A 27,489-nucleotide genomic window follows, 5' to 3' on the forward strand; every position below is an offset into this window, starting at 1 on the left:
TCTTTTTTGGCTTTCAATGGAGTAATGGTTTTTGACTGACCTTTTGCTTAAAAGGTAATCTGAATAGTAACTGGTATTTCTTCAAAGATAAAAATGTATTAGCTAATGCCTTGGTACTAAAAGTATATTTTCTGCTTGTATTTTAGTAAGAGATCTGTACTTAATATGTGCAATGATACTACCTACCTTTTTTAGTAATAATTGTTTACAAAATTACTGCTACCTTGAATCCAGTTTGCACTTACCACCATAGGCTGGTTTTGACAGAGAGCCGTGTGTCTGACATGGAAATTTACATACAAATGTCTTAAAGGGATATCAAAATGCTTGATGTTCTCTTTTATAGTACTCATGTTTAAAAAAATGTGTTGTGTGTGCTTTAGTTGAGAATTTCAGGATGGAATTTTGACTGAGCTTTTCCAGTGTGGTGTTACCACACTGAAGACATTTGGTATATATTATGCAGTGCATCAAAAATGTGTTTTGTACTTCTGTTGGTCACATCTCATATGTTTTTTAGAACCTCAAAAGTCACTCTATTGCCTAAATGGTTGCAGCTTAATCAAAATGATGTAAATTTTTGGATGAACCTATGCGGTAAAATCGGTAGCACTTCTATCATTTTGGTAGATTTGTATTTTTTTTCCTATATAAGTAATAATTTTATTAATGTAAAATAAAGGGAAAAGTGAATATAGATGAAAATTTGTCCATTGCAACATAGACCTTGTACTGTAAGAAATGCATATCCTCACGATTATATGCCAGGCAAGCAAACCTTGTTTTCCATTCCTTTCTTTATTTCTCTTTGATTTAATAATTTATAAAGTTTAGAACAGTACTATGAAAGTCCTGTTTAAAATAATTGAGTAAAAGCTCTTAAATCTGAGCAACCTTTTGTGTTTGAAAATTATAAATAGAAGCTAGAAAACTTCCACTTTTTTTAACAACAATTTTAACAGTTGTGGAATGTTAAAATGTTTTAACAACTGACTAACAAAATAAATGCTTGAAAAGATATTCAAGTTAGGGAAATAATGCATTTGAATTTAATTATCGTAACTTGGTTTTCTGACCTTGTTGTTTGGAGATGTAAATTTTATATTGAATAAAATAATTTCCACATTAAGGGAGTGGGAAACTTTTAAAGAGAGATCAGAAGGTGTAGAAGCTACTCTTTGGATGCTAAATGACTGGTGAACTTACACCCCTATTGACACTGCTGAAAAGACAGTTTTGTGCTAATGTCTAATGCTTTTGACACAGCGTTACAAATCAAAAAGATACCAAATGACAAGGAATTATGATTTTTAGTAGATGAGACCAAGGTTCCAGCATTGCATTCCTTGGGAGACTTAAGCAAAAGTCATCTTCCTGTAAATGTGGGAGATACTTACAGGGGAGATATAATTTATTTTCCTGGGGAAGCTTTCTGAGGAAAGCTGGTGTGCATGTAGATTTTCAAGCATCTATGCAAGGGTTAACCTGATGTTTTTATTCTCTGCATGTAAAGCTATAGGGGAAAAAAAAATATCTTCCTTTGCTGCAACATTTCAAAAGCAAAAGCTAAGATCTAAATTGCTGGCGGAGGGAAGTTTTCAATGGGGCCCAATGGAATTTTTATCTGTAACACTCAGTTTTTAAAATCTCCATAACAGCACTGAGCAAACAGTGTGGTTTAGATCTATTTTGTTGTTTTGTGTAACATAACTTGTCAAAGACTTCCAGAAAGGACATAATAACAAAAGCTGTATTTTCCATGAGCTAAAATTGTGTGTGTGTGAAATTACAGTACATACTAGTAGCAGAGTACAATATGTATGACAGATTTATGTGTATTTCTTAAAAATAAAGCTAGACTTATGAAAAAAAATTAGTAAAAATTACAGTAGGACATCAAGTAGTCATTATACAATACATATCAAATACACAAATTATTTTTGTGTATTTGAAACAATACTTGTATCTTTTTCACTACAATAGTTGCTTGAGTGAAAAAATCCTTCAGTTTGGCTAGGCTTGAAATATTTTCATGTCTTTGATTTATGATGTCAAAATATAGCAGCCAGTTTAGGAGCAGCAGTGAGAGCAAAAATATTTGCTAGAATAAAACATCAGTGAGATAGATAAGTGCCTGTAAGAATTGTAAACCATCCACAGATAATTAAAAATCTGATTAATCTTACTGGAAAAGGTTAATTTTATGGTTTTAATTAAAAATTTTAGGAATTTGATTATATAGTGTGGCAATAAAATCATAAACTTGAGCCTATCAAAGGCTACAGCTAGAGGTTTTGAGTAGATTACTCAGCAAGAATTGGCCACCCCCACCCTGACCAACACTGGGCAGGAGGCACTTTGTGAAATGAAGATTATACTCTGAGGTTTGTCATGTAAAGGTTAAAATGTTCTTCTAGCATGTGAGAGATGTAAGTTTGCATCAGATCCTGCTGATTTCACTGTTGAAGTTAGATCAACACAGCTAAACAAGATGGGTGAGACTCTGAGAGACAATTTCACCCTGTAGTTTAGCAGATGCTTTTTTGTTTTAACTCAACCTTACATGACTTATTTGCCATGAAGATCTGATCAGAACTTACTGTGAAGTCTGTGGTGTTGAGTTCATGAAGCAGCTGCAAATATTTTGTGTTTTAGCAGCTGCCATCCTCTACCCTTAGAAAAATACCTTGGAAGAACAACAAAAGAAATCTTTCAGGCAGCAGAACAGCCACTGAGCTTCCTTCATACATATGAGCTGCCACAATTAATTTAATTCCTCTGGTTTAATACACTCTTGAATGCTGACATGTTTGGCTGATGCGGGGGTAGCAAATTATAGCATTCCACATATATCTGTGCACTGAAGATTCCCTCATGTATGGATGATCTAAACATCTGTATTAGAATCTAGTAGTCAAAGATGCAGAAATTAATTTTAGCCCATGCAGTACTGTTTTGTAGCTGCTTCATGCTCCAAGGGTTCTACTCTAAAGTTACAGACTTTTTGTCTTTATTTTTGGTAGTAAATGACCATACATATTCTACATGAAGCACATCAAATCAGATTTTCATAGGGAAATCTCATATCTCTGAAAAAATTATATTTTGCTGCACAGACCTTGACTGTAAATCTTTAATGTCCTCCAGAGCTTTAATCTGAGGACTTCTGTACTTTTTTTCTGTCAGCTTTTCTTATTGCAATATATATATTTCCTTATATATGGAATATACGAAAGCACCCTACTGACTTATGCACACAAGGTAGGTCACAAGTCATATTCTGCTGTACATAACAGATATTTTAGTGTTTTGGTTGCAGAATTTTTGAACTAGAGAGCTAGCCCCAGTATGAGATTACATTTGTAATCCTTGCATGCATTAAAGGAGTCCAGACTTTTTTCTCTGAGGAAGCCATTAAAGCATTTGTAAACCACTAATCTGTTCAGGGATTTTCTATTGTTTATCTAGGGCAAGCCTACTGGGTGGCGATTCTATTTAACATTTCCTTGTTTGGAAGAGCCAATGTTAAGATACACAGAACAAAAATAGAATACAAAATAGAAATTAATCATTAAATAATCAAACTAGCATGGATGAACCCATGTAGAGTCTAAAACTGGTGTGGTCTCATGCTTATTATTCATAAATTTTTTAAAAATGCCAAAAAATCAATTTAGAAAATCTAGGTTTGATCTTGAAGAAGACCTCTCTAGTTACTTAAAGTTGTCTTGCTTGACTCCCCTGAACATGGCTGAAGTGTCCAGTTACAATATTCTATTACAATAGAAAATGCCTATACTATTGTTAAGCATTTGTATTACAGCTTTAGATGCCTGTGAATGATACAAGTTATATTATTTGGCACCATTATTTATAATTTTTCCTGGAGATCACTAGTCTCTGCTTGAGAGGAAAAAAAAGAAATATTGGAAATTTAGGAACATGAACAGATATTATAAAACTTAGGTAATCAAGACTATGTGCTTAAGGTATTAAATTTTCACTGCATCTAGTGTTCAATCTACAGGTGAATGTGCAAAGGAAGGACTAGATTTATGCCAATAGGCAGGAAGATGATTGCATTCATATTGAGGTTGCCTAACATGACAAACAGCCTTCAACTTGAGGAAATGAATCTCATATTTGTTTATTTTTCATTTCTGTCACAGGAATCTATTTCAATATTTCTGTTGTTCTGGAATGTGGCACTCTGTGATAGAGAAAAGAGGCAACTTTTATGTGTCCCCGAACCATCTAAGGTTAAAATTGGAATTCTGCTGTAAGACAATATAACTCAGCCTAATCACAGTTCAAATTCTCATGTGAATTTCTCTGTTAACAATCAGACAGCAAGCCTGTGTCTGTCTCTCTCTTTCAGAGTTTAGTTTTGTGTGTGAAGTGCATTTATATATACCAAAAAAACCCCCAAAACAATACAATTGTCAACTGCCTTAGAGGACACAGGCAAGGGAGGAAAGGCTCAGAAAATTAAAGGCATTCTTGTAGATGCAGTAATGATATTGAAACAAAACAGTGCCAAGACAATAACAAGGAACTTGTATTCTGAATATTTGCATTCCATCTCAGGTGTTGCAAATATGACTACTTTTCTAGCAATTTATCATTATATTCTTGACGTTAGGGAGACAGCTATAAGAAATGAAAAACAATTATTTTCAGAACATGTAACATATTTTGGTTTAGTGAATGCAGAGCATATGAGCACAATGAGGTGTATGCTCCTGTTGGCTTAACTCTGACCTCATGCCTTAGACAACCTAGTTTCTGAAGCATATCTATAACATGTGTATAATATCTATTGATATTCAAAGTTTTTGTAGTATGAAAAACAGTGGGGAAAAATTGAAGATGTGAGAGCAGTGATTTTCTTTCCTAATCTCATTTTATACAATTTCTTATAGCTAAAATTGGAGTGAATGTTTTGCAAATAATAACTTTCATTTCAATAGTTAATGTGTGTTTATATGGTAATAATTCCCTTTTTTTTTTTTTTCTGGGAGATGGTCACATTATCCACAAAAATAGGAAATCAACTTTCTATGCCACATTTTCTAGTTAATAGGAATTTTATGCTTTATCTGCTATGCTACAAGTAATTTTCCTTTCATTCTCCATCTATCTACACTGTCTATAGAAGACAAAATTTTTGAGAGGCATATGCCTTGAGTGTTGGTACTGGTTTTCTTTTTAAAAGAATGTTGCCCTTCTGCTTTTTTTCCCCTAGTTAAACATAGTGAAAATGTGAGTAAACTGTATCATGAAAAGTACATATGCTTAAAACTATGTGAGGAAAAACCAAAACAGAAGCAAAAAACCCCCATTTTCACATTATCTCCTCACTACAGAATAATAATTTAGGTTTTTTTAAAAGTCCCTAAAACTTGAGAGCTGGAGCTTCCTTAATACATGCTGGGATTTCTTTAGGTGAACTTTCAACATTTGTAGTTGAAAATTTTAAATAAGAAATTGCAACCTAAGTAAGAAAACATTCTCATTTCCAAAATCCACTGAACCTTTGTGTAGCAGTAGTCACTCCAAGGTGCCATGCAGCAAAAATTTATCCTCATTATTAGGAGCAAAGGAGGTTCTACTCCTCCATAACATGGCTACTGTGGTGTTGATGGTGACTTACTTGAAGTGTTCTGTGCATTCGTGCATCCCACAACTACAGGCAGCAGTCTGAAAAGTCTGTCTGCTACCAGATTTTCTAGGCTCTGAGAAAAACCAACAAAATTAAGAATGAAAGGAGGGAAAAAAGAGCAACTGGCATTTTTTCACATCGCTGAAACAATATTTTGGCTGTGGTGCCTCTGTGTTCTGCGATTTACCCTGATAACTCGGGATTTGTTTCTGTGTCTTTATGTAAGGAGTGTGTTAATTCCACTGTGATTATAGAGCAGAGATCCAGCCCTAAGCCTGGTCATGACAGGACCACAGGGAAAAAGGAACACTTCTAGCCCTGAGGAGAAATTGCAAAGATTGGAAGTGTTTTCTATTGGTGTGCTGAAGGATCTGAAGATGGGATGAAAGAGATTTCAGGACAGCACGTGACTTTTAGTACAGCTTTCAGCAAATCCAAACTATCTGCAATTTCAGGCTTCAAAATTTTGATATCAGTGTTTAGAACATGAACTCTTCATTTTCTTCCACTGTCATATTAACGTATATAAAAGGAACATTGACATAGAAGTCATCTGTGATTCAAGCCAAATTTACAGACAAAAATCTATTTTAAGAGGATTGTATATTTAAGAGGATTGTGTTTTTGTTACTCTGACCTTCTCAGACTTGCAGTGAGGAAGTATATAAATATCTGTAAAATTTAAGAATTTGTTTTTAATAGAGAATTTGGGACTATTTAAAAGATGTTGTAGGTGATTAACATTGAGAAAAACGACAAGAAAATTTATACACTAGTGAATACAATTAACAATCAAATAGGCAAACAAATCTAGTGACAACATGAACTTGACTTCATCTTGCATTTATAAGATGCTGCCTGCCTTTGATGACTGCAGTGAAACTGTTTAATAGCATCAGGAATGTGTTTACTTACAAGATGTTTATAGACCTAGCACAGGGAATTTTACTGCTGGATGAATTTTAGGTAACATTAAAATTATTTTGAGTTGCTCTCACTCTAATAAATCTCCTGATGGTCATTCTACTTCATTGTTGTTGTTGTAGGGTAAGTTGTTTATTACCCTAACTATCAGCTCTGTCCAAAGGTAAATTAAATACTTCCTAGTCTGTACATTGTTAACTATTTATTAGCTGCCATTTTATTCCTTATATTTTTCTTTTTCTTCTTTTATAGTGTGGGTTATTTAGAAAAGGAAGTTTATAGAGTCATCTGAGTCATCTTTTCCTTTTTTTTTCTCCTGTCAGTCCCCTCATAATAACTATTTAACCATATTGATCAGGTTGAGTCAACTTGGAAAAAGAAACTGTAGTACAGATAAACATTCTGCCATGTTTATCCTAGTTAACAACTTTGCAAAATTAACTACTTAATTAGAATCTCAGAGAGAAAAGATGTTTTCAAGACGTGCTGCACATAAGTATTGTCAGGCTAACCTCTGTATGCATGCTGGCATGTCAGTTGGTTTCTCTATTTGGTCTTTTCTCCATATACTGTGACTATTATCTGGTACCATGTTATAGGAGACATGGGTTTACTCTAAAATACGAGAAAATTTTGGGGCAAGGAAAAGAAAAATGCAAAGGCCATGCTGAGAGACAGAAGACAATGAGATTACAAGTTGCATTAGTCTGATGGCTCAAAGAGCAATCTACACTCTTTATTTTTAGTTCTTACTAGATATAGCCAAATGATTGTAATTTCCTCAATAAGAAAATTATGTAAGTTCAAAAAAGATATGGAAGAAAGCAAGGTGGATCATAAAAATTTTTTCTGCAGAGAGAAGACTGACTGTCTTCCACAGAGAACATCTCAAATGTGGTGTAGGGTACTCAGGATTTAAACAGAAAAGTGTCTGAGAAATTTAATCTTAACCCTTATGCATGTAGATATTTGTACCTTAGCACTCATTTTGTTCATATATCTCAGGACTGAATCTTGTGGCCTTTGAAAACCTGATTAAAATTAGTCATTAACCAAAAGGGTTATATGCCTGTCTTTCCACTTTGACTTCCTCCTCTTCCTTGGAGAAATGGGTGAGCAGTATGGATAGTTTTCTGTCGATGCACAAAGTGGTGTGAATTGCTTTGTTTCCCTGCAGTGACCAGGAAAGTGCCTACTGTTTAGAGAAATAGGTTTGCATTAATGTGGCTTAATTCTGCCTTTTTGACTGATTTATATTAAATGGAGCTGGGCTATATTAAATAAACTTTTTAGAAAGTCATGTAAGTTTGCATGCAGTGCCTTTGTAATAACACCATATTGTTTATGAAGCATCACTATTATTCTGTGGTGTTAATATGTTGTTTATACTGTGTACTACTGTGTAGAAACAGCTCCAGTCCCATGGTAGGCTGTGGGGAACAAAAATATTACAATTCCTTCTTAGATTTACTAGAATTATTTTTGGGTGGTTGAGGACATTTTCCACTTTTTAAAAACTTATTCTCAGAAGAAATAGCAGGAGGCATTCAGAAGATATAGTTATTTAAAGCTGGAGTAGTAGAAATGGAAAAAAATGCAAAGAAAGAAGTTCTAGGCTCTGTACTTTAGGAGTAACAAGACAAAATTCTGTTCTAAGGTGTTGCAAATGACAGTAGAGAAGAGAGATGTGCATGAGTATTAGTGCAGAATGAGTAGCATTCATTATTTTCCTTTTCTGAAATTACACCAGAAAGAATACTCATTTCACTCCATGAGGATGGAAGAGATGAGGGCTCTGAAAAGATTAGAAGACTTCTGTACTCTGTTATGTGCAGATTTTTATTTTATATAAAAATTTCAGATTTTTATATAGTTAAATCTTAACTCTAGGTGCATTAAGAAGCTTTATACTACTGAGTGCCATCACTGTGAATAGTATTGATGGAAAGCAAGCTGTGAAGGGACTTTTTTACTTTGCAGTAGGGCCCTGCACTATATCAGAGACATATGGTGAAGGCTTTCCCAATATGGGGAAAATCGAAAGTATACTCAAGCTTGGACAAATTTTTGACTAAAGTTGATTGTCCTTTTCTGTTTCAGAAGTGAATCAAAATTTTATAGTGACAGTGAATTGAGACTTCTCAGAATTGCAACTTGTTCAGAGCCAAGGGGCTTTTTACCCTCAGTAAATTTTATTGCCTTCAAGTATTTTAAATGTGCCCTGTTTTAGTATCCTGTTTCCTCAGCAAAAATCAGGGTACTGTCTATTACAGTCTCAACCTCTTTACCTGGTCAATTTTTTCAAGTGAATATCTTCCCATGGAGAGTTTTTTCCAACAAATTTATATTTTCTAATAAAAATCTATGTTACATTATCTGATTCTGGCTAGAACAGTGTTTCCAGTCAGCTTCATTCCATATAATCGTTATTCTCTCAAGAGCCTTAGCATCAAAATGCTTACTACTGCATTTCAGACTCATCTGTCACCCTGAACTGTACTGAATAGTAAAGAAAGCAACTGAGGTGACTTTTGCTGTATTTTATGATTTTATGAAATGCAGGAAAATTTGCAGTGTGACTTTAAAATATGAAGGTAAAATTCTCTCTAGCAGAAAACTGTATTTTCCTTAACTGATCACCAGAATTGTTTATTCCTTAATTATTAAGTTAATTTATTTGATTTTATAGAGTACTTGTCAAAAGCATAAAACAATACAGCAATTTATGTAATGCTCTTTATCAGAATGCCTATGAAAAGGAAGAGTTGGTTTTTGGACAGAGTTTTGTTATTCCTTTGTGTTGCTGAGTGCAATATATATCTTCATTACAAGTTCAGTTTCGATTTAGTGGAATTACTTGTCATATGTTATGTAGACCTGATGCATAAGATGCCTAGCAAAAAAAGCATGAGGACTAATATAATACAGCAAAATATTTTTTACGTGAGATTGACTTTCCCTAATGAAATATTTAGCTTTACTATTAAAGATGTGCTTGAGCCTTTTAAAATAACATATTTTATTCTTCCTCATCTCTTTAGTTACTTCTCTTTTTAGATAAGTTTCTTATAGTCTTTTTTCATATTGAGAAATTGTGAATTTTATTAACTATTACTCTAAAGTACGTGAATTCTTATTCATAGAATTGTTCGCGGGATTATCATACAATGTATGGGGAACATGATAAAAAAGGATTAATGATAACCAAATTGTTAATAACCAAACTCTGCCCAATACCTTGAAGACTAAGACAACCTACAACTATTTTACTTTCATTTTAACCTTTAGGTATTATTTATATTTAATCTTTAGGCGTGTTGTTTACTTGAAGGCAGCATAAAAAGCTATTATGCAGAGATAGGATTTACCTGATGAATATACCAACTAATAAAATTTGGTGAAACGTGATATTTCCTCCCTTCTGGTTTAAAGAAGAATCTATGAGTATTTGTCAAGAACTGTCAAAAAAGGTTGACTTAATAATGAGAAGATGACCCTAATAGGCACAAGAGTAATTTATATATTACTGGGGGATTGGTGGTTTTTTTTAACGCTATAATATCCCTATATTATTTTTCTACTTTTGTTACATCGCAAAGATACAACAGCATTTGATATCCAAACAAAAAGTGTTGGAATTCAGGGCTCAATAATCAAACATGTGAAAAGTTTTTAGATCTTCTCTGTAGTGACAGAAGCACTGGATTTTTCTGAAGTGCCTTTGATATGCTCACAAGTCCACTTTTATCATTTTAGTCTAATATTTTGATTTCAGAATGATGATTTAATGAGAATGAACTTTTGTTCAAAATTTGAATGCTATTTCAGAAAAGAAAGTGGATTGGATTTGCAGTAGGAGTATATGCAGTGGTGGATGCAGCTTCCTTTTGCACAGTCCTTGTATCTCACACAAGAGATTTTTCAGGGAGAATTTTGGCAACTGACTCACTTTTCTTCTTGAATTTGAATAAATGAGCAATGAAACCTTCCCCCAAATTTGTGCCCATTTAATAGAAACAAAGATCTCAATGAAAAATCTGCGCACTGCTTCTTGAGTGGATCTTTGTGTTCTATATATTTAAAATTGCCTTTAGTCTCAGGAACTGATGAGTGGTTAATGATCTGTGGTTTGTGCTTTGTCCATGTTAAACACTGATGTTAATGTGGTCTGGATGTTGTTTTGCAGTTTTCTTTTTGATCCCTCAGAAATATTCTACTTAAAAAGGAAACAGAATCTGATTGCAACCTAAATGTGTAAATACACAGTTTTAAATTGGAGTTTTGTACAGAGAAATTTTATTAAGCTTGAATGTTTCCTCTTCTCTATGAAGAGATTGACTCCTCTCCAGATCATCAGGTCATTTTGAACCTAGTCTTCATCTGAAGAAATCCATAAGCATCCTGCTTTGTTAGACACCACTTTTTAGTTTTTGGAGTTGTTTCTCATCTCCATATAATTCTTTTATAGATATGATGTTTATAAACTATTTATTTCTCCCATAGCAGGAATACAAAACATATTTCAAAATTCATCCATTGTTGGATATTTGAGTGCGAGTCAGATATGTTGGCCTAGATGGACTCAAATAGAAGCATGACTTTCTGTCACAACTTCCAGAGTCACATAATAATGGTTCTCATTGTTGTTCTACCAGAGAGGTAAAAATAAATAAATACAGAATAATAAAGCTACCTGCCAAGGCTTTTCACATTAAGCAACCTTTGATTGACTGAGCACAAAGGTGTAGGTGTTTGTAAATTGTGAATCTCAGAAAGAGAGAATTTTCTTTTCTCTGTCATTTGAACAAATGAAAGGATAGTATAAAGGAAAGAAAGTTTCTGGAGGGAAGAAAAAGGAAGTGTTAGGCCAGAACACCTTATTTCCCCCAAAAGATTCGCTATCTATTTTTTCAGCTGTAGGAATGGGTGACAGTCACAGCAATAAAGCAGATTTTCTTGAGGAATGAGAGGAAAATAATTTATTGTTACCCTTCTACATTTTCATTTTATTTTTCAGAAAGTATAGCAGTATTAGGAAAAGCAGTCAGAGAGTTCCAGAATAACATCTTACTTTTTCCATTACAGAGAAGAATGCAAGTGTCCTGTGGTCTTTATGCTTCCCTGTTTAAGGACAAGCTATGTGTATTATATTAAAACATTCTTGAAAAATGGCTGTCAATAACAGCTCCTTTCACCTCATGTACTTTCCTTTGTTTTCTCTTCTTCAGAATTATGCACATTGCCATATATTTTCTACTCAGAACACAGTTCATGTCAGTATTTCATAAATGTAGTTGTGTAATAGCTTGGAATTCACAGTTTATAAAATAGTTAGATATGTATACTAACATAGGGATATAGAGTTATATGCCTGATGATAGATGTTACCAAACCTATTCATAAAAAGCATTTTTTCAGTTTAGCCTCAGATTTTGTTGATGTTTATCCTTGAAAGTCTGTGTCAGCACCAGCATTCAACTAAATCTAGTTTTTAATGCTGTTTGAGTACATTTTATGAGACATTATATGAGATGAATTATGCATTATTTTATGCACACTTGCAATGGTGTCTTTTGGAGTTTAGATTTCGTTTTATTTCATTTCACAGTTTTATTTAACACTCGAATTGTCATGGCCTTGGGGTGTTCCACTGGTTTTGACTTCAGCTTGGGGTCTGTAGACCTTCTGTTTTCCTCCCATTTCTTCACAGGCCTGTAACAGCTTTTCTGCTTTGTTTTCACATCTGTTCTTCAGGGAAGCTACTTTTTCAACAAGATTGTTTCAGAATAGTTCAACAATTGTATCAGAAAAATAAACAGTGACTATTTTCTAATACTGCCCTTATTCTAGGTGGAATGTAGAAATTATAGTCTTTTTGCACATTCCAGTCCTTTTCACTAGTGTTTCTTTTAAGAACTACCATGCTTGAGGGAATTAATCTTGCTTACAAAATTTCATGATCTCAAGAAACAATTGCCAAATCCCTTATGAATACCTTTTTTTCCTTTCCTTTTCTTAGTGTAGGAATTCATGCTATTCAAGGCCCAGAATTTGCACCTGACTGAATGAATGCCAAATTGGATTTTCATGGAATATATTAGGGAAGCTATGTAAAATAAGGTTCTAGTGGAGAAGATGTAATGTAAACACACATCCTCACTTTACTTTACACTGGTAAATTTATATATTTATGTATTTAGGTATGGAAGAGGAAAATCCCTGTTGTTCAATACAAGGCCTCTGGGTTTTATTTTGTTTTGAAAACTGCTTACCTTATTTAGCTTTCTCATTTTCTTAGAAAAATCAGAAGTTGAACTATTTTCTGCATGATCACTGAAAGCTTAAATCAAGTCCACACACAACCCTTAAATAACAAAACCAAAGTGGAGCGTTCAATTGAAGTCTAGAACAGATAAATGTTTTAAGTAACAGCAGGTTAAAATATGAATGATTGATATTTTAGTCTTCAATTTTTTCCCCTTTCTTATGTTTAAGTTATTGGCAAAGAAATGCGATGTCTTATGCACAGAAGGATATTCTTACCATTGGAAAACATTTCTAATTTCTTGGTGTTGAAAACAAGTCATGGTGGACATGCAGTTTATTACCACATTTGAAATCATAAAATCATAAGACAGACATGTCTTTTTTCCAAATGCTTTGGCTGAATCAAATAAACAAATGAAAGCTGAAGATTTACTTTTTTTTTTTTTTTTTTTTTTTAGCTGTGTTTTGTGTATGTCCTTAGATGCAACCTTAGGAGCCAAAATTATGTGCCTAAGATTTTTTTTTCCTGTGTTTTTGTCTTCCATCAAATATAACTTCATGACTGGAGAACTGGCTTGCCATGGCTTGGACAGGTATATTCCTCACTGGTTAATAAACTGTCTGGATGGCCAGGCCTGGAGAGTGATGGTACAGGGAGTTGCATCCATTTGGTGGGTTGGTCACTGGTGAGATTCCCCAGAGCTCAGTATTTGGCTCAGACCTGTTCAGTATCTTTACTGGTGATCTGGACGAGAGCATGGAGTGCACCCTCAGCTAGCTTGCAGGTGACACCAAGGTGGGTGGGAGTGTTGATCTGCTGGAGGGGCAGGAAGGCTCTACAGAGGCCAAGACTCAAAAAGGCCAAGTGCTGGGGTCCTGTGCTTGTGTCCCAACAGCCCTGTGCAGTGCTACAGGCTTGTGGCAGAATGGCTGTAAAAAGGCCCAGCAGAAAAGGACCTGGGGGTGCTGGTTGACCACTAGCTGAACATGAGCTAGTGTGTGCCCAGGTGGCCAAAGGCCAGTGGCATCTTGGCTTGTATCAAGAATAGTGTGGCCAGCAGGACCAGGCCATGATCATCCCCCCAGGCTCAGAACTGGTGAGGGAAGGCCCTCCTCAAATCCTGTGTTTAGTTTTGAGCCCCTTGCTACAAGGAAGGCTTTGAGGTTCTGCAGTGTATCCAGAAAAGGGCAATGGAGCACAAGTCTGATGAGAATAGGCTGAGGGAGTTGGGGTTGTTTAGCCTGGAGAAAAGGAGGCTCAGAGGGGACCCTATCACTCTCTACAACTGCCTGAAAGAATGTTCTAAGTGGGGATTGGTTTCTTCCAAGTAAAAAGCAATAGGAAAAGAGGGAAAGGCTTCAAGTTGCATTGGTGTGTGTGCGTTAGATTGGCTATTAGAAAAAATTAATTCACTGAAAGAGCAGTCATTGGAACAAGCTGTCCAACAAAGCGTTAGGGTCACCATACCTGACAATGTTCAAAAAGCGTAGATGTGGCACTGGAGGACGTGGTTTATTGGTGAAGATGGCACTGTGGGGTTAAGAGTAGTCCTTAGTGATCCTAAAAGTCTTTTCTAACCTTAATGATTCAGTGGTTCTATGGAAAATTAATTTTTAAAGCCATTACGCTGTCTGTATTTTCTAGGTGATTGGTGGTTATTTCTCTAGAAGTCTAAATTGGACTGAAGCTTCTTTCTCCCTCTCACATATTGGAATAAAGAAAATAAACTGAAGTTAGCCAGAATTATCTTAAATATGAGTTCAGATCTGAGATAGAAGTAGAGCCATTGCTGTTGACCATTAGATTCTAAAACTGAAAATAGGGAAAAAAAGTAATACTTTTTTAATCTGCTGTTTCTTACGGTGTGTATTTTCTTTTAAGGTGTCTCTTGGATATTCTTATGAGATTACACATTATTTTAAAATAAAAGGCACTGAATAGTCCCTGAGAAATTTTCAAGAAAGCATAATTTTAGCTTTTTTTGGTGCTTTTTATTAAAGCACAATATTAATAGATAATAATGTTCGAAAAATTACTCTGTTTACTAAACACTTCTTGTCAGTAGTTTTGTTATGCATTGTATTCAGTATGACAGCATGACTTCCGCAGTTTTATGGTACTCGAGTTAAGCAAATACCAAAATAAAATGGCAAATAGTCCACTTAGAGGGGGATACAAAAGAACTGAAAAAACCAAGTAAAACTCAGACCTTGAAAGTCTGAAGAATTTAGTCATTAGCACTTGGAATGCTTTCTGTGTAAGCTGCAGGAATTTCATGGTACTGGCACAACTTCAGATGGTTCACTTAACACTTTGCTAAATCATTTGCACATTTTTATCTGTTTCAGCCTCGGAAATCTTCAGTTTCTCTTATCATAGCACACAGGTATCAAGTTACCGGAAAGTGTGCCTGGTTCTGAAAAAACAGTTTGACTTGACTGCAATGCAGAATCCATGGAACTTTTTTTTTTCCCTTGCAGAGTTAATTTGTGGTGCTCTTGTGGTGTCCCTGTGAGCAGAATATTACTGTCAAGAGTTCTGTCTATTCAAAAAAGTTCTTCAAGAAGGGAAACGAGGAAAGGAAGGTCATATAATTCTTGTGGGGATGAGAATAAGAAGATAGATATTGAGTACCTGCACATTGTCAAGTGTACATGCCCAGACAAAATTACTCCAATAAAGTTGTGTTTGAAAAAAATACACTGATGAATATGGTTTAAACTGCCTATTAAATTCAGGAGGAAAATGAAAAATAACTATAAAGGAAATATGTAGCATTTTTTCAAGGTACTGGGCTTTTCCACTTCCTTTTCAAAAAAGGTTCAAGAGCTCCAGAAAGCTTTACAAATACATTATCCATAATTTTTCTGTTTTCTATTAATTGTAGTGCTAACAGAATTCTTTGAAATTCATTTACAAATACATGTGCAGCAATGCTGTTAAAATGTCTTTTAGCTTTAGTCGAACACTCAAAAAGTAATCAGGTTAAATTCTGTATGAACTAAAGAATAGGTTTAAGGACTCAACAAGAAGTTTGTCTTAGGCAGTATGACTGGAAGTACACTAATGCTTAAATTCTTCAGAAATAGGTATGGCAGTTAATGGATTAAACTGCTTTAAAAGTCATTCTTGTTCCTACTTGTACTTTTTTTTCCCCTAGACTGTAAAACTGTGCTACTTCTTGTGCATACAAAATGAATTTAGGACAGTAAAATAAGTTCTGCCATGACTTAAAATGGATTATATGAACGTTACCTTACAATGTAGTGTTGAAAAAAAAATCATACCGTTATATTCAGTCATGATTGTGCATAAGGATAAATTTATAGTGTCAACAGGTAAGTGTTTATGGCAAACAAAGCCAGTTATCTGGGTCATTCCAGCAAATTTGATTTAATGAGTCATTTCACACAGATCTCATGTAGGTTTGTTTGCTGTAAAAACAGTGTTTAAAAATAGAGCAAAATCTATCATGGATTATAATTTCAGTAATTCAGCTAAACTGTTTATGGGTAAAAATTGTAAAAATTTAGTTACAAAGGCATTGCCACTTTCAAAGGATTTATGATTAAATATTTATTTCTGCTTCAATTAATAATTTAGGGTTGCCAAGTATAAACAGGCTTTGCTGACCTGAAATGACTTTCAATTCAGTTAAATAAATAAAAAAATATAGTAGCTCAAAATAGTTATTCCCATGGCAGAGTTTGTTTCTCTTATTAGAAAGAGTAAATTTATATCTGTGTATCTCATTTTGTAGATTTCTTGAAATTACTTAAGAAAGTATGACGTGCAGCAATCTCTTTAGCTTTATTAATGGTTGTGAAAGTTAGTCTTGCTTTTAGAAGCTCCATATGCAACAAGTATTATAACAGGATTTTTGTTGTCATTCATTTGAAATATTTCTGCACTTGAGTAGCTAAACCACTGAAACAGCAGACAGGGCTTGGTAGCTGTGGTGGCCAGAGGTTTCAGTTTAACACTCTGCCATTTTCTGGTGGGAGGAAATGTGACAGATGAACCAGGAAGCTATGCATCAGTAGAAATGTTCTTGTAGAGAGCACCCCATTCAATTGGAGTTTAAAATTATCTTTTTTGTTTTCATACAATTAGTTCTGTAGCTTGTATTTCTTAAATGCGTAATAAGGATTATCTATTACTATAGCCCTAGATTGATTCTTATGTAGAATGCTGGTGGTTTTTATCAAATTCTAGTATTATCTGTGAAAAAGTTGTATTTTTTCTGTGTTTAGAAGTGCAATTTGTCACTAAACAGAAGTTATATCAACTAATACAAAAAAACATGACTGTTGAAATATCTGACTAGAATTTTCCTTTCTGTTGAAAGCTAAATGCTTTCTCATTCGTAAAGATATATATGCTTTTCTCATAAGATTGATTTTCCATGGAGTAGGCGAGAGAACTGTTTGTATTTTGACTTTAGTTTGCTTTTACATATTTATTAGAAGAGAATAATCGATTTGATAGCAAACTATTTCCATAAAGACTGCTGGATATAAAATTGAAACTGTATTACTCAGGTTTAGCAGGAAAACTATACTTTTTTCTCTTTTATTCCCTAGGAGTTATATATCACAGAAAATATCTTTAGTCTAAGCACAGGAAAACTTTTCAGTAGTCACATTGCTTGATTGAATCACCCTACTTGGGCATTATTTTTGTGAAAGTAATCACTTATATATTTGAGTGGACATCTCTGGTTTTTCAGGTAGTTTTTTAATAGATTTACATAGATGTAGAAGTAATTTTAAATGAATTGTTTGGGTAGACTATTCTCATATGTCAAGATAAAGATTTTTGGTACTTTTTAATATATTTTTTTTTTGATTTTCATAGAGCAGTATTCTCTTCTTAAAAAGGTCTGGAAAAGCATTTTGCATTTTTGTGTTAATGCCACTTAGATTTCAGTGTGATTTTTTCATATTTCTAGGTATTTGGGGTTAATTATAACATCTTCAGAAAAACCTCACAACTTCCCTGAATATATGGAGCAAATAGGATCAGTCCTGCTCTGAAAAAAAAAAAAAAAAAGATGAGAGGTTTATACACAGTGCATGGGACTCTGCATCAAATTAACCTTACTTAAAATGGCAAAATTAAGTCAGGAAAGTTTAAGCATAATTAAGATTATTTTCTTCTAGCAAATCCAGAGGAAAATATTATTTATAGAAATACTATTTTTAAAACTCTCTCTTATCTCTAAAATATTTACCTTTTGTAGGTTGCTTTTTGGGGAGTTTTGGGGGGTTTTTTGGTGTATCGGTGTTTTGTTTTGTTTTTGTTTCTTTTCAGAATTCCACACATGGGTCATTGGTGTACAGGTTTGTTAGCTAATGTCTCTCAGAGCTATACTCATATGTACAAGCGTGTAGTGTTTTGCTGTTTTTTTCTGAAGGGCCTGTAAAGATGGTATCTTACATTAATAATCTTTATTTTCATGTGTTTGTGTTTCACACATGTAAAGGAGATGGAAATTGTTAGTATCTTACTGCCTTTGTAGAAGAAATTGAACGAGAAATTCCATAGAACAAAAATATAGTGATATTCTTGTAAATATACTTTTTTCCATAATGTGCCACTGATTAACAGTTTGGATTACAGCACGCACACCCACATGCCCTTTTTGGGGTTATTAATGCCTGGAAAATCTCTCAAAGCTCCCACAGTGTTCCTGTACTGGGTCTTTCTGTCATGAAAGCAGCCCACATAATGCTCTCCTCGGTGACCACAACAGTGCTGAGTTTGACACTGAACATTCTTGAATAACATAAAGGCCTTTTCTATTTCCACTGTGCCCCTCTGGAAGCAGGAAGCTGGGACAAGACATGGCTGGCCCAGACTGGCCAAAGGGGCATCCTACTCCATGAAACCTTCTGCTCAGTGATGGCAGCTGGGCAAAAGGAGCAGGACGGGCTGGAGGGGGGAATATTGGTGCTTAGACATGGCCCTGCTACTTCTGCTGCTTTCCAGAAGATGGCTGGGCATCTGCCTGCCAGTGGAAATTAATGAATGAATTCCCTCTGTATTCCTGTGACAGTGAGCAAGCAATCGGGTGGGCAGTGCGTGGTGTACAGGGCCAACCTACCGCAGTTCCTTTGTAACAACTGGGAAAAAATGGACAGTGTAAAATTTATTAGGAGCAAGTGTTTCACATCAGTAAAACTGAAAATACTTGACATTTCTTTTTTAGCTTTCCTTGAACAGAATGATGCTGCACTTTAACCATATGGTTTAAATGCTGCTCAATGTGCGTGCTACTTTTTCTAGTACAGGTCCCTGGGGAAGGTGGCAGAAAGACATCACAGATTTATCTGTAAGAAGGGCTTTGAAGCTAAAAACTCCAGCAAAACAGTGTTGTTTCAATGTCTAACACAGAAATCGAAGAATACCTGTAATATGGTATGCTAGTTTTTACCATGGATGATGGCATTACCTATTTCATGGCAGCTAGTTGATCAGGGATGAGTTAAATTGTCTCTTTATAATGTTGTTTCATACAGAAACATATTTAATCCCAGGGAAAGCCATATATAGCTATCAAGGAAACAATAGTTTTTTACTATACTGTTAGCTCAAAATGTGTTCTTCATGTGAAGTTTGCCAAAAAGGAACAGTTAATATTATTGTGTGATACGGCAGTTAAACCTTACTTGAAACCAAATCCTAACAGCCTCCCTAATTTTAACCAAGTAAAAGTAATAATTTACTCAAACTTTTGATTGTTTACATCATTGTTGCTGAAACTAATCAGTATGGCTTGTGAATTAAAAAAAAAAGGTGGTTTTGTCTGACTGAGAACTAAGCTAGCCCTTTGTGATATTCATAAAGCCTTATTTCAAATAAGCTTAAAATGTGTGAAAGGTTGTTCAGACTATGACCTTTTCAAAACTGCTGTCACTATGATGCACATTTCCTGCTCTTCCTGATATTGGGTGATGTGTTTGGCAGAATAGAGGATTGCCTGCTGTGCTGCAATTGAAAAGCAATCAGCCATTTGAATAAGGGTCCATGTATCTGTGATGAGGCAAACATGTAATTTGTTTCTGCTTTGTGTTAAAGAAACTCTTTTTGCCACTGGTTTGATGTTAAATGAATTATATGCATTTTTCAAAATAAAGATATGTGAGACAGACAACCACAGCTAATGCTAATTGGAGCTAAGGATTTAATTGAAAGTAATGAATTGCTGGCTTGTAACTGCTCAAAGACATCAGTCTATATTTACACTTAGAGCCGGCAGTGCTCTTAATCCAAATCTATTCAGCTGTTTGTATCAGACTTGTGTGCATGTTCCATTCCACTTGTGTATGGCAAGTAGCATGTCTGGAGCCCACAGGCCATTTTATAAATTTAATGGTCACTGCTCAAATGTGAGGAGGGTGATTAATGAAGGAGATTTTTACGAGGGTCAATATTGTGCCCAAGAATCACCTCCTAGCAGTGAGGGAGAGTTGGGCAACTCCTTGGTTCGCACAAACACGAGGGCTGTGCTTGCCAGGAGAGTGATGTCACCTGGAGGAGCTGGCAGGTGAGGTGGCACACAGGACCTTGCTGTGTGTGCGCAGGGCACAGGGCAGAGCACTGCTCAGCACCACTGGGATGGTCACACTGCATTTGGTACAGGCAGAAATCTGAACAGGCACCACACAGGAGGAAAGGCTCCCTTGTGGAGTTGTCACAGGGATTGGCTCTGATATCAAACAGGTGTTTCACAGCCATGTTAGTGAGCAAGAAAGCTTACAGAGGCAGGAACACATGGAAATGCTTTGTAATTGCAGGAGGCAAGGGCCAGGCAGCTGCTGAGCCCCCTGATGTGGGCACCTGGAATGGAGCAAGAATATAAAGGGGTTGCTATGAGGATGAGAGAGGAGCAGGTGAAGGATCTGGAAAGGGGGAAAAGTTTCTGCCTAATAAGCAAAAGATGTTTTTGTGTAGTTGTGGTTGTATTGTCACTTCTCCTCATTGTCTTATGTGGCATTTTTGTTCTCGGTCTTCAATTTCATTCAAGTAAAGGAGGTATGACTTGATTTTTCTCTATTCTGAGGAAACTAAATCTGTGAATTTTGCTGAAGACGGCTTCTAAGTGCTGGCAAGAAAAACAAATTCATATGATCAAAGATGCTAACTTGACTGTTTCTGGCTGAGACATGCACTTTCATGGGAGGTTTCAATATTTCAGGTTAATAGCTAGGCAATTCAGCATTTACAGATCTCCCTGATGTTACTTGGGATTGTTTTGTTCTCCTTTTTCTTACTGTAGTTTTGCAAATTATTTCCTTTAAAAGGATGGCACATTCTCCTAATCTGTTCCAATTTACCCTATAAGGCAATAAGAAAGTCACTTTATTTGAATATAGAGTCCCTATTCTCCTAAGTGTGTTTAGGCTTGACTTTTAAGGTTGAAAAATCCTGTACAGTCATAATGCCTGTGTCAATATCTGTTAGTTGGTCCTCAGTGATAAATACTGAGTCCACCAGAAGATTTCAATCATGTTCTATGGAGGTGTAAATCTTCACAATACTTCCAGTGCCCCTACTGGGAAGGGAAGAGGAAATGTAGGTGTATGTCTGAGGGCAGAGGGGGAAGGCAGGGAAGAAGGAAGGAAAGGAGAGTACAAGACCGAGCTAAAAACTTACTTTACTCCCAGGCAGAATAGACTTTAGTGTAAAGCACTGGACCTTACTTGCCTGGTGCTGAAAGAAAACCATGCCACAGGAAGGTAATGGTGAGCCATGTGTATCATTTTCCTTCACTGCTGGAGGCGGGAGCAGGGCTGAGGGCTGTGAGCTGCAAGGGGCTGTTTCTAAGGGCCATGGGCTGCAGCTCCTCATCCTGCCCCTGCGTGGCTGTGGGGCTTTTGTTTGTCCTTTCTTCACACCCTCCCATCTTTGAGCCACTAGTTCTCTTCAGTTTGTTAAGATATGCGCTCTTATGTGGTGGAAATTCATTACTATAATCATTGTATTGGCAAATTTTTGAACATTTTTTTTATTTATTCTCGAATAATCCACTCTTTTCTTTAAATTTTGTCCACGGCCCAAAATATTCCTATCCAAAATAAAAAAAATCTAATTTTCTGAAGAATTTAATATGCCAAGACTTCTGGATAATGAGTAGTGCAGATTTAGTGTCATGTTGAGTCAATGTAATTACAAGCTGTTCTGGCTAGTGATATAAAAGAATTGTTAAAGAACTGTTGCTAAAATGCTACAGTTCAAAAAAAAAAAGAGTAGAGCTTTAATATTTATGAGCAGATTCTCACAGGTCGTGCTGGGGTCTTGCTCAATGTTAATGCCCTATGAGTCTTAATGGTAGGTGGTGATAAATCTTATTTGCTACTAAAACCTGAGACTACACTGAGCACTTACTAAAATAAGGATTTTGTCTTGGTTGGGCCTTTGCTTAATACGCTATCTATGAAAGATACAGCTGTAGAGGTGGAATTGTAATTTACTGAATGGTTTTAAGTAGAAGTGGGGATAATGACACCACAGGTCTTTTGACCCCAGAAATTACCAGTAGTTATTTGCACACAATATCACTGCATTGTCTTGAAAAGTAGCTACCACTTTATTTTTTGTGACACGTGGGTGATGCAGCAAGTTAGGAAAGAAGCCATGAATGTAAATGATGTTGTTAGGGAAGTAAGAAAACAGTCTGAGTTTGTGAGAGAATGCTCAGCACACAGAAAGCCTGTGTGTGTGTCCCAGCCCTGGGCCAGCTGTAGAACATGGTGATTCATACTCTCGTGAATTTCCAAAGTTTCACTGTGCAATGTTGCTCTGAACTGATTAGATAAAAGGATAAAGTATCTGTGTGTATTTCTGTGAGTCTTTAACATGCTAAAACATCAGCTTAATTCCCAGATGTAAGTGAATCAAACTGTGACCTACAACTTGCTCAGCTATGGATGCTTTTGAAGTATCCTTTAAATAGGCAGCCTGAGTAATTCTAACTGAAAACTTGAAACTGTTTGGGTTTTCTGTTTTTTTTTTAAGTTAAAGCTATTTTACTTTACTGTCTAAAAATGAAAACTTCTGCCCTTCTATTTGGTATCTGTTTAGAGTTTTCAATTTAAAGAGGATCTGAAAAATCTATGTGACTGCTTTGACTGTTTTGCGTGCAATACATTTTTAGTGAGAGTTGTTAAAGTGAAATTTTTTTTTAACTTTGGGGTGTTATAATTTGAATGTTTCTTATTTTCAGATGGAACAAAGTACATTTTGTTTCCTCTCAAAATGTGTTAATATAATACTTTTTTAGTTGAAAATTCAGAGTACATAGCTCATATGTGTACATGGTTCCCTGTTTTTGTGTTGTGGCATTTGACAAATGTAGACTTGCCTATCATCACATGAGCAATAACAATTGCTGGAAAAATATTTGCATTTATGGCTAGATTTTGTCATCCCAAATTATTGGCTTTCAGTCTCTTAATATTGAATATACTGCTTACCTTCCAGCTAAATTACTGAATTATATCTAAATATGGCATCCTAAGTTCTTCTCAGACTGATTTACTTTCTAAAACGTGTGCTTAGATAGAACAAGAGCCTTCTGAAAAACAGTATTTGTGATGATGATGGTGTCCTGAAGGGGTGCTGTACCCTAAGCAATTTTATCCCAGGAGACTTAGCTACACTTAGCTATACTGACATTCAAGAAACCCAACCAACCAACCAACCAAATCCCCTAAAAAACCCCAAGAAACTGAAAAAAACCCTCATCTGTTATCAAGGTATCAAAAGTATACCTTCAATAATAATATATCCAGGAATGAATAGTAATAGTGTAAATTTCCTGATGGCGGCTGACATAGTCAGTCATTCATGGATGGGCTGAGTGCCACAGCCCATATTTGTTCAAAATGTGGTTTCTTTTTTGTTAATGGCAAGATTCCTGTAGCTTAGTAGCAGTTCCATTCCGATATTAAAATTATGGAAGTAGCATTTTGGAAACAAAAAATGAAATTAAGGATTTGCCAAATATAGTGATTTTTGCAATTTGGCCTTGAGCAGTGAAAAGCAGCAGAAATTGGTTTTTACTTAAGCTGGGTTTTGGTTGTGCATTTTTTTTTAAACTTATATCTAGACCCATTTCTAGGTATTTCTCAGTACTGCTTTAGATTGATTTGTTTATATTTTCATAAGTGGGTGCATATTTAATTCAAATTTATGGTTGTGTGAGTATTTTGTCACCTGTTTTGGAATTTCATGGATTTAATTTATTTCTTTGCTGTGAGTCATCTGGTAACTACCATTTGGTGGAGTGCTTCAGAGTACACTTCTAAGTGTTTTTTCTTAAGTATGTACTATAAACACCACATAGCTGCTCCTTCTCAGGGCAGAATAGTGCCTATTAAACATGCCAAAACTTATGGCTGTAACATAATGCTGACTGAAGGCTTTAGATTGTTTTTGGAGAAAGAATCCGGCTTCTCTTGAGGTCAGTGGGAATTTTACCACAGACTTCAGTTGAAGGAGTCGCATATGCAGTGATGGATGAAAATTAATATATTGTTTTGGAGTAGTTAATGGTGTAAAATGAAGACATATATAAAACATTTTTTACATTTTTTTACGAAACATAAATACAGTTTTTCATTAAGGCAGAAAAATTGTTTATTGCTGTACATAATTGGTATATGTTGACAAATACCAATATTATAAATATCAATATATGTAATGTAAATTATTCTCCCTTATCTGAAAGGTGTTTTGCATTCAGGCATCAGATTCAATTATAGTGCTAAGATGAAGTCCCAAGAGAAGTATTAAATGAATTCTATTTTCATAACATACAGCACAGTATATTTTTGAGTCACCACACACCTCTCAATAATTCAGAGCAGTTGTCAGATGCGTTCTGAGATCTTTATCTTGAGTTCAGAAAGCATAAATAATAATGGTTTATGTACTTTGTCCTCAAACTGTAACAATTCCATCACTTCAAAGTTCTTACATTCTGTAATGTGAATACATGACCTGTGCTGCAAAGCACTCTTGGGTATTCCAAAGCTTTACCTGAGCTTAGCTTTAGTATAAGAAAATAGGGAAATTTGCTTTACATTAATTTCTGTCAGTCTATGTCTGTTGCTCATGTGTAGTGGTGATACGTTGGCACAAGGAGGAATACTTTCAAAAACTTATGGAAAAAATTTAATGTTGAATTGGATTTTCCTGTTTCAGGTAATTTTGGTGAATGAGCAGGTTAACACACCATCAGCTGGGCCTTCACAAGTGTATAAAAATCACTGTGGCTTAGTTATATCTGCCACACAACACCTGAGGTGAATATGTAGTCCTCTCAATTTGTGCTGAAATTGTCACCAAGTAATATAGTGAAAGCATGTTATTAGAGCCAAATTTCATGGTTGTGTGCTTTCTGTAGTACATTTGTCTAGAACATTTGTGCTGTACGAGAAAGCAAGAAATCAAAGCATGGTTGTCTAATAGACCCATAGGCTTCAGAAGAAAAAGTGGTGAGATTTTATATCTGCCACTGAAGTGAAGAAAATAAATTCTCAGTGGCTTGAAGAAATGTGCTTCAAGCTATTGTATTGACATATTAACATTTTGCTATGGAAAATGAATCCAGAATGATCAAATTGCTACCAAATTATGCATTGTAATTTGCTTCTTCATGCTATTTTTATATGGGTTAGCCAACGATGGATTCAGATAGGGTGTGAGGATAAGGACAGGTGTTTGTTCTGGATGTCAGGAATACAAAGCGAGAGAATAAAATTAGGCAACTGTGAAGGACAGTGTCTATTCCTACATTTGGAGGCATTTTAGTATTTTTATACATATTTTATGACACAATTATGTTATCAGAAAACCTATTTATTAATAATAAATTCCAATTGAATTGCAATTTCAATTCTGTTTTCATATTCCCATTGTTTTCACATCATACACTTTCTCTTGCCAAGAAGCCATAGTTAGTTCTATGGCAGTCAAAATGGAAACTGGGCATATAATTGGGAAATATTACTGTGCACTGAACTTCCCCTTTCACCAAGAGATCTACTACTGACAACAGTGCTTATCTTACATGGTGGCAGCAGCACATTTAGGATAGAAAGCAGATGGCTTTGGTACTCTAATGTAGACAATGCACTTCCTTTTTTTAGGAGCAGAAGGAACTGAAAGTTGTGGCCTGCAGAAACTCCTCTATTTCTACTGCAGCAATCTTAAAGCTCTGTTTGCCCTCCAAATCACATTTTTCATAATTGAAATACCACTTAGAGGTTCAGGTGACTCCTTCTAGCCACCATTCAGTTGATATATCAGTCCTGCTCTTCCATGCTCTGTTTCCTGAAATGTCATTGTAATGCCACCACAGAGGTTTTGTCATTTTTTGTTTTTAAATCCTCCATATTGATTCAGACACCTGATTCTGCTTTAGTTGTTGTCATGGATCAGTCTCAGTGTGTAAAAGTCCATTTTATCTGCCTGTCAGAGTTTGTGGAGTTTCTGGAAGATGCTATTAATCACATGGTTTAGATTCAGGTAGTCCTGCAAGGAGCACAGAGTTAGATTCAATCCTTATGGGTCTCTTTCAATTTGAGACCAATCCTATGGTCTAAATTCTAGAGAATACATTGTTCTATTGCATGCAAAAATATAGCAATCTTAAGGGGACAAACTTCAATATACATTGAAAAATTAATGATTTATTATGAATTTTTTAATGAAGAGTAACTTTGTTACTAGATCTTGCTCTAAATTGCAGTTAGCCTATGACAATGATTAGAGGTATAAAAAATCATCATAAAGACACTAAATTTTTTTAACATCAGGCCAACCTATGTTTAATATTAGTCAAGGATAACAAAAGACTTAGTCTCAACTCATTTACTCAAATCAATCCTTTTTGTACCTTGCATGCAATTAAGGAAAATGTAGTTATTAAATAAAAACCTCCTTTTTTTTTTCTTTTTTTAAGGGTATTTTGGTCAGGATGGCCATTTTGGATCATGTGAAAACAAGTACTGTGGTCTGGGCAGGCACTGCGTTTTGAATGGGAAGACTGGCCAAGCTGAGTGTCTGTGCATGGAGCACTGCAAGCCACATTTCAAACCTGTGTGTGGGTCTGATGGAGAATTCTATGAAAACCACTGTGAAGTGCACAGAGCTGCCTGTCTGAAAAAGCAAAAGATCACCATTGTACACAATGAGGATTGTTTCTTTAAAGGTAAGCATGGCTGAACAATATCTGGAATATTGCTATTGGGTGTGTGTTTTCAAGCTGTTCAATTAAATCTCTATAGCGTCTGCACCGAGTGTACAGTGAATAAATGACTTGAAATATTAATATACAGTAAGTATTGCACACCAGAGATACCTTATGGATTTTTTTCCCCCTTTTGTTTATACTCAATGCTCTAGGCATTTAACCTGAATAAACCAGTTATCTCTTAGAAACTAATCTATGGCGGCTTGCCTTAAAAATGTGGTTGCTGACCTCATTCATCTAAATGTACTTATATCCCAGAGCCTGAAGCATGATAATCTTTGTTGCAGGAAAAACAGAATTTAGGGTTTCAGAGGAGTTTTGGAAGACTGCAGGATCTGTGCTCATATTTGATGTTGAAGTTGATATATCAGC

At 35.3% G+C, this 27,489-nt stretch overlaps 1 protein-coding gene across 3 annotated transcripts in view; it reads left to right on the forward strand.

Annotated features, from left to right (window-relative positions):
• The window catches only part of FSTL5 (follistatin like 5), a 271,451-nt gene that overhangs the window by 58,042 nt on the left and 185,920 nt on the right, over positions 1–27,489 (forward strand). For all 3 annotated transcript variants that reach the window (XM_054295663.1, XM_054295662.1, XM_054295664.1), the window contains one exon: positions 26,827–27,075. In XM_054295663.1, the coding sequence (XP_054151638.1) occupies positions 26,827–27,075 (249 nt within the window). The remainder of the gene's footprint in view (positions 1–26,826; positions 27,076–27,489) is intronic.

Source organism: Melozone crissalis, unplaced genomic scaffold (assembly GCF_028551555.1).
Source record: "Melozone crissalis strain CALT ecotype California unplaced genomic scaffold, PUWL_Pcris_2 ptg000006l_1, whole genome shotgun sequence".
Lineage (NCBI taxonomy): Eukaryota > Metazoa > Chordata > Aves > Passeriformes > Passerellidae > Melozone > Melozone crissalis.